The following is a 7,584-nucleotide window of genomic DNA, read 5'->3' on the forward strand; positions in this document are numbered from 1 at the left end:
ACATATTTTTACATTATGTAATATCACATATGTATAAATAGTCTATATTATAGTAATATTAAATATTTTTTCAAGTCTTTTAATGACTCAAATATTTTGTGACACGATATTATATCACATATATTGTTATAAATCGCGCTGCCAAATCCCAAAACATGCTTTTAAACATTTTATAACTTAAAAAACTTTAAAAGGGTATATTTCAGCACAATTTGATTATATACAATTTATGGAATAATAGATAACTAAAACCATGATAGCACGACTAAAAACAAATTGTCTATCACAAGTATTAAATTTATTCGTTTAATACTTTTCTCTGACTCATTAATTATATATTGTCGAAGCGTTTATATGTTTACACGCGTAAAAGTTTAGATTCATAAAGGCAGACTATCAGGATATCAAGAATTTTCATAAAAATATTAATTACACTTATTTATATCTATAAATTATACAATTTCTTCATGAACAAAGAATAAACGATTGTATTCTTTGAAACTTATTCTTGATTACTCTTGTTCATTTAAAACAAAAACAAGTTGTTCCTTTTTTGTATCAGTCAGTTGATATTATCTCAAAATACTTATTAAAACATTACACAAAGAGTTTCATATATATAATATAATAGACTTTTCTTCCCGTGTGCATTCCTACATAGCAGGAAGAATGTGCGACCGCAACATTCATATATCTTTAAAAAAAAAAGTACAATTCCCTATTGTCGCCTTAAACACCTAACGTGTACAGCAGGGCGTGAAATGTATATGATCCATAAATAAATCAAAATAAAGATACATTTCTCGCCCTGTTAAACGATCTAGAAAATAATATTCTTCAAGAAATCATACGACGCGCTAATCACACCCCAACTGATGAAGGACCTCATGTAGTTCAAGTGCACGCCCTGGTAAAAGGAAGTCAAGCTTCGATTCCTGGCGACGTACACTTCGCGAGTCACAGCGAGGAATTTCTCAAAGTCGCCGCCTATCTTGGTCTGCATGTGTATCTTGATTACGTTCATCGGATAGAATACCGTGCTGGTGAAGCCACCGATCAGGGCGCCGCTGACAAAGTTCGTGAACAACGACTCCTGTTCGCCCAGCAACAACTTCGATTGATCCCGCAGCGTGAAGAACATCAGATTGGACAAGCCGTTTCTGTATATGATAGGAACCATACCGCGATAGCACTCGGTCACTCCGTGATTTGTCAGCAGATACCTGAACGCGTGGGGCGTGTTCTTGAATTTGTCGTGATACCGCCAATCCTGCAGCAGCGTCTGCACTCTCTCGAGCGGCATGAGGAGAGCTTCCATCGTCCCGGCTATATTCGCCGCCAGGATTTTGGCCAGCACGACGTTCTCGGTTAACAGACAGAGCCTATGCTTGCAGCCTTCGTACATGCTGAACATCAGACTGAGAGACAGAGTCTTCTGGCAGAGTGGCGGCAAAATTCCACGATACAGCAAGCGTACTCCCTCCCGCGACATTTGCCCGACCGCAGCACCCACAGGTACTCCTTCCAAAATCTGTGGAACGCAACCCAGATAATGTTTCAACTGAATTTGAGTATCGAGGCGATATTCATTAATTTTATTTATACTGCGTGAATATACCTGTCTGAATATAATTTTATTAATTGGAAAAGTGACGGTGACATTGATGACCGCAGCGCCCCAGCCGCAGATGAATTCCTTAACATCATTATCGTTGAGTTTTAAGACTGATTGCAATGGAACCTTTTCTGACGTAATGTTACTCATATTAGTATAATTTCTAGGAGCAATAGATAGATCCGAGAAGAAAAATATTCAATTGTTCTAGTTCTAAATGTACTTTATCTCCGTCCAATGATACTTGTGGATGTTGCATATTGAGTTAGGCGTTCTCTATCTGAAAGAATAAAAACAATACGGTGAACATCCATGTTTAAACAACACTGGTTTAAACACTGGTTTCCACTTTTCATGTTTATGCTTATTTATGTATTTATAACTTTATTGTATCAAATAAAATAAATTAATATTCATCCTGGTTAAGTTTATATCATACAATAAGGATATATTGTATATAAATTACATCATGTATGTAATTTTGTCGATTATTTTAATTTATTTTGTATAATTTATTTATGTATTATTACAATAGTGTATATTTATGTAATTTTAATGTAAATACATAAATTTACATTTAAGTAGCTATTTTCGTTTCTTAGTCCGATTAATGATCGAAAGAAAGCGTTTCGCGTCTAGTGCGAAACACAGTGTACATAAATTGCGATTACATTATATAACCTAATCTTATCACACGTGTCCACGTATCTCCATATATTTATGTATATTTACTTTTCGGCATTCAACCCATAGCTTTGGGACACTTGCGTCGTTCGGAGGTACGGAGGATAATCGTCTCAACATTGCCTGAGATCACTTGGCACTCCTTACATCAGGATCTCATCATCACTTGTGTTTTCAATCGCCAACTCCATATCATCTGATATCTCTGGGTCTGACCATCTTTGATTCTGACGTCTGCTGACGTCTCGGATCACCACAGCGACCACAGCTGATCAATATGGCCGCGTTCAGCAGACACAACTGTTGAGTGTCGTCTTATCAACACGCTACGTTGATTTGTTGGGTCTAAAAGTAAGAGCCAATCACGTTCGATTGCTACTGAGCGGTTTGTTCTGCTGAACGCGCCCAAGGCTGCATTCGAAGAGCGCGCTATTAGCGCTATTGCATCATTCTGTCTTTATCGCTCATCAGGTGTAAAACAAGGATAGAATAAGCAAATAGCGCTAATAGCGCGCTCCCCGAATCCAGCCCAAATGTTCGTCCATAAATATGCTCGACACTCTCGACAGACTCAAGAGTGGTATACTCCATGATCCCACTTAGACCAGTTTCTGATTGGTCAACGAAAATACCTTGGACTTGCTACACCTGCCTTCTTACATGATACTCCACAACTACGAAAATTCTAGGAAACCTTGTAACAACTTGTAACAGTTAATTTATCTCGACCATAATTATATATGCTTAACTTTAATTACAATATGTTACTTTTAGTGAATATAAAATACAAAAAATAAAATTAGAATTGTTATAAAAGTTATGAAGTATTACTTATTCCACCCTTTTCTTCTTCCTCTTTTTTCCAAAAAATCTTCCAATTTCAATTAATTTTCTAAACACTTTTGAAAGTTATACAAACTAGTAATTTTCTAGATAATGCCACTTCTTCACCAATTAAGTTTTCTGATACTATATCGAATTTTTTATGTTAATAAATCAAAATTGAAAATTTTTTATGTTGATAAATCAAAATTGAAAATTCTTTATGTTGATAAATCAAGAAATTTTTTATGTTGCTAAATCAAAAATTGAAAATTCTTTATGTTGATAAATCAAGAAATTTTTTATGTTGATAAATTAGAAATTGAAAATTCTTTATGTTGATAACTCAAAAATTGAAATGTTGATAAATTCCAGAATTGAAATGTTGATAAATTCAAGAATTAAAATGTTAATAAATTTTAGAATTGAAAGATTCTTTATGTTGATAAACTCAAGAATTAAAAAATTCTTTGTTGATAAAATTCTTAAAAATTGGCAAAATTTTTATAATTTACAAAATTATGTTGATGAACTCTTAAAAGTTGGCAAATTCTATATTGATAAAATTTAAAAAAATTGACAAATCTTGGAAATACAGAAAATTCTTGGAATTTTAGATAATTATAACTTTTGTTGTATTTTTCGCTAATAAGAACGCAAGGATGTAGGATTGTAGGGAAAGGTAATAATAAATTATAAAAATTCATTGTTTCATGTTTCTAGTATTATTTATTTAAATTTTATTACAAATTAAATACAATCCATACATATAAATTACAAATTCTTAAGCCTAGTTCATCTTCCGCGTCATAGTGCGTCAAATGTGAATTAAAAGCAATGTTTTCTTGCTGCACTGTTGTCGTTTGTCGAATAGACTTTTGGATTCAGTTCCACGACGACAGACGGCGGCGTCAGTCGTCACTACTCACTACTGTCCACGATTGTTGGGCCATTATTTCGCAGAGAGTAACCGTGTCAGCCGTGATTATCTTTCCATTTTAATTTCAATCAGTGCGGATTTTCGTTCGATAATAAGTACGAACGCTTCCACGATGCTTCGTGTCGCAAAAATCCTCTCGTCGTCTTCCAGAAATCTCAATAAGGCCGTCGAGACGCCCTTAGGATCCCGCGTCACGTCCAGGTAAAGTGTCGATCATCGTCTTCTTCATTTGCTCCGAGTGCACGACCTTCTGCAAATTGGAGCGAATTTCGAATTAGTGGAAAATCAGATTCAACCTTGAATATAATTGCCTTCCAAATTCTCGAAATTCGGATCGCGTATGGTTGGAGCGCAATTTTGTTATACGCGCAACATCGTGGAACAAATAATCCGATTGTTGATAAATCGAGTCGCAATTTACGAAATTCGTGTGTTAATGCGTCGTATTTAGCTTGTCGCAATTGATCTGCGTTAAATCAATCTTGTCTATATCTCGATCTGCAATTCCGTGTCCGATATTTTTAGTTACAAGCGTGTGCGTCTGACATACGTGGACTTTGGACTGTGCCCCGTGGGCACGGAGAGTCTTGTCAAGTATATGCATACGTCACGTAAACTATGACGCTGGGAACCCGGAAGTGTTATGTATATTGTTTACTCATGTGTTATTGACGTCGGGTCTCAAGTTCATAGGTTCTAAACATCTAAAATTGGAAGAGATCAAGCGTATTGTACATTCTAAGGAATATTCCTTTACATAATGAGAGGAATACTAAATTTCAGATAAACAAAAAGTAGGAAAATTGACATATGTATGAAATCAAAGAATAAATATTATTTTACAAAAGAGGAAGAGATTTTACAATTGGAAAATGACGCAGATAAGATTGTATTTATTTATTATTTTTTATGAGATGACTCGATAGACAAGATACTCCAATAATTTATGTAATTTAACTGTCCCTTGAAACCACTGTTAGCTGTCAAATAATTGATTTGTTAATTATGGACATTATTTGATGATAATAAACGTTTGACAGATGTCTGGCTACTCAAGCGGCAGTGAAAGTCAAGGAGGAAACGCCGAACCGAGAAAATGTCGCCGCCAAGGAATCTCAATCTTTCACCATGAATATCTTCCGTGGCCAGTTGCAGCTGAGCCAAGTGTGTCCCTTCCCGGAGCCTATGACCCAGGAGCAAACTGACACGTTAAAAATGCTCGTTGATCCCGTAGAAAAGTTCTACGAGGTAAGCGTTCTCTTAAGGAGCACAATAATCGAGGTGCGAGGGCCAGCTAATTTTGTCAAACGTTTTCTCTTTCTGCCTTGCAGGAGGTAAACGATGCGGCTAAGAACGATCAGAACGCGTACGTGGATGAGAAAATAGCAGCCGCTCTCTGGGATTTGGGAGGATTCGGTTTGCAAGTGCCCACCGAATTTGGCGGGTTGGGATTGACGAATACTCAGTACGCTCGAATCGTCGAGATTTGTGGCTATCACGATTTGGGCCTCGCTATCACTCTGGGCGCGCATCAGAGCATAGGGTTCAAGGTAAAAACTGTTCACGGCTGTAATTTGCTTTCTGATACAATTTTGTCAATTTTCCTAATTAATATTGATATCATTACTGAGCGTTATTGGTAAAATGTATGCCCACAGGGTATACTTCTGTACGGCACGCCGGAACAGAAGGCCAAGTACCTGCCCCAAGTTACCAGTGGCAAATACGCCGCTTTCTGCCTGACGGAACCGAGTTCCGGTTCCGACGCCGGCTCGATACGCTCGCGCGCTATTAAATCCGACGATGGGTCGCACTACGTTCTCAATGGCAGCAAGATCTGGATATCCAACGGCGGCATTGCCGACGTCATGACCGTGTTCGCTCAAATGCCTATCAAGGATCCGAAGACGGGCGAGACGAAGGACAAGGTGACTGCTTTCATCGTTGAGAGGGAATTCGGTGGTGTCACCAGTGGACCGCCCGAAAAGAAGATGGGCATCAAGTGCAGCAACACGGCGGCGATCTTCTTCGAGGATGTTAAGATCCCGGCGGAGAATCTTCTCGGCAAGGAGGGTGAAGGTTTTAAGGTACAATTTTACGTAAACTTGCTTCTCATCTTTGCGCCTTATGAATACCGTAATGTATTGTTAATATAAGTCGAAAATGTCTTTAATACAGTCTACTTACGTCTAATACATAATTCACGTTACAATATATTATGTATTATATTTAATAAAATTCTTGTCTGCAGCTCGCGTGAAACTTTGCGAATTATTTACACGAGTTTGAACGCTGCTCGACTATACATTCGCTTTATTCGATCTTAGGTCGCAATGAACATTCTGAACAATGGTAGATTCGGCATGTCTGCGGCTCTTTCCGGCACCATGCGTTACTGCATCACCAAGGCTGTGAATCATGCGACGCAACGCGTGCAGTTTGGTCGCACGTTGGACAATTACGGCACAATACAAGAAAAATTGGGACGCATGTCTATGCTGCATTATGTCACCGAGTCCCTCGCATACATGATCTCTGGTAACATGGACAGCGGAAGCCAAGACTATCATCTGGAAGCGGCTATTTCGAAAGTAATTCTTTTATCGCTCGATTAATTTGATTTATATAAAATTTTAATGCACTTTTAATAAATAGATGTAGATTTCATATTTATGCTAAAAATATTAATGAAGAAAATGTATCGAGTAACCTGCATATTAATGTTTCTGAGTTGCAAGGATTCTGTATTCTACGAGAGATCTCGTATTTTTATTCGACAGCAAGATAAAATTCGTGAAATTAATTAAAACTAACTAGTTAAGTTCTAATAATAAACTGGTTAAGTTCTTTTTAGTATCCAGTCAATTCTCTTCTCATGCAACTGACTTTTATTTTACATTACAAAAGCTATTGTATGGAAATGTGAACGTAATGGTTCTAGTTTCAATAGACCGTGAATTTATTATTGGTACATTATACGCTACGAATTCTTTTTCAGTGTTTCGGGTCCGAGTCCGCGTGGTGGGTGTGCAATGAAGCTATTCAAACCTTAGGAGGAATGGGTTTCATGACGGAAACCGGTCTAGAACGTGTGATGCGCGATTTGCGTATATTCCCAATCTTTGAGGGGACAAACGACATTTTGCGTTTGTTTGTGTCTCTCACCGGTATCCAATACGCCGGAAGTCACTTGAAGGAGCTACAGAAGGCGTTCCAGAATCCTACCGCGAATTTAGGATTGATTGTTGAGGAAGCCGCTAAGCGAGCTACCAGAGCAATCGGCTTGAAATCGCCGCCTACCTTTGGAAATTTGGTACATCCGAAATTGACGGAAAGTGCCGCGCTTTGCTCGAAGGTGAAAATAATAATTTGAACGTAAGCTGGAATTTTTCCAGTTAAATATAAATTTGTATAAAAATATATATGTATAATTGCAGAGCGTGGAGAACTTTGGCCAAGTTATAGAGTCCTGTCTTATTAAATACGGACGAGGCATTGTAGATGAGCAATTTATCCTCAACAG

General features: G+C 37.5%; 2 protein-coding genes across 2 annotated transcripts; one reads left to right on the forward strand and one right to left on the reverse strand.

Annotated features, from left to right (window-relative positions):
- LOC112453056 (solute carrier family 25 member 51) lies at window positions 1–2,549 on the reverse strand. Its single transcript, XM_025013601.1, has 3 exons — window positions 2,348–2,549; window positions 1,619–1,895; window positions 1–1,531 (listed from the first exon to the last, which is right to left on the reverse strand). Exons 2-3 carry the CDS (start codon window positions 1,763–1,765, stop codon window positions 821–823), a joined length of 858 nt encoding a protein of 285 aa, XP_024869369.1. The 5' UTR covers window positions 1,766–1,895; window positions 2,348–2,549; the 3' UTR covers window positions 1–820.
- A 1,454-nt stretch (window positions 2,550–4,003) lies between these two features.
- On the forward strand, window positions 4,004–7,579 carry LOC112453054 (very long-chain specific acyl-CoA dehydrogenase, mitochondrial; the record flags this gene model as incomplete). Its single annotated transcript, XM_025013597.1, has 7 exons — window positions 4,004–4,262; window positions 5,102–5,309; window positions 5,393–5,611; window positions 5,720–6,148; window positions 6,389–6,652; window positions 7,060–7,416; window positions 7,499–7,579. Coding segments are annotated over exons 1-7 (1,647 nt in total), but the record flags the coding sequence as incomplete, so codon positions are not given.
- Between the last annotated feature and the right edge of the window lie 5 nt (window positions 7,580–7,584).

This window comes from Temnothorax curvispinosus, unplaced genomic scaffold, assembly GCF_003070985.1.
Source record: "Temnothorax curvispinosus isolate PA1 unplaced genomic scaffold, ASM307098v1 QBEX01003967.1, whole genome shotgun sequence".
Lineage (NCBI taxonomy): Eukaryota > Metazoa > Arthropoda > Insecta > Hymenoptera > Formicidae > Temnothorax > Temnothorax curvispinosus.

What these genes read in the sequence shown, in the direction of transcription:
- LOC112453056 (XM_025013601.1), bottom strand. Translation starts at nt 1,765, where the DNA reads ATGAGTAACATTACGTCAGAAAAGGTTCCATTGCAATCAGTCTTAAAA. An exon ending in ATAAAATTATATTCAGACAG is followed by an intron (nt 1,532 to 1,618) that starts GTATATTCACGC and finishes TGCGTTCCACAG; the next exon opens with ATTTTGGAAGGAGTACCTGT.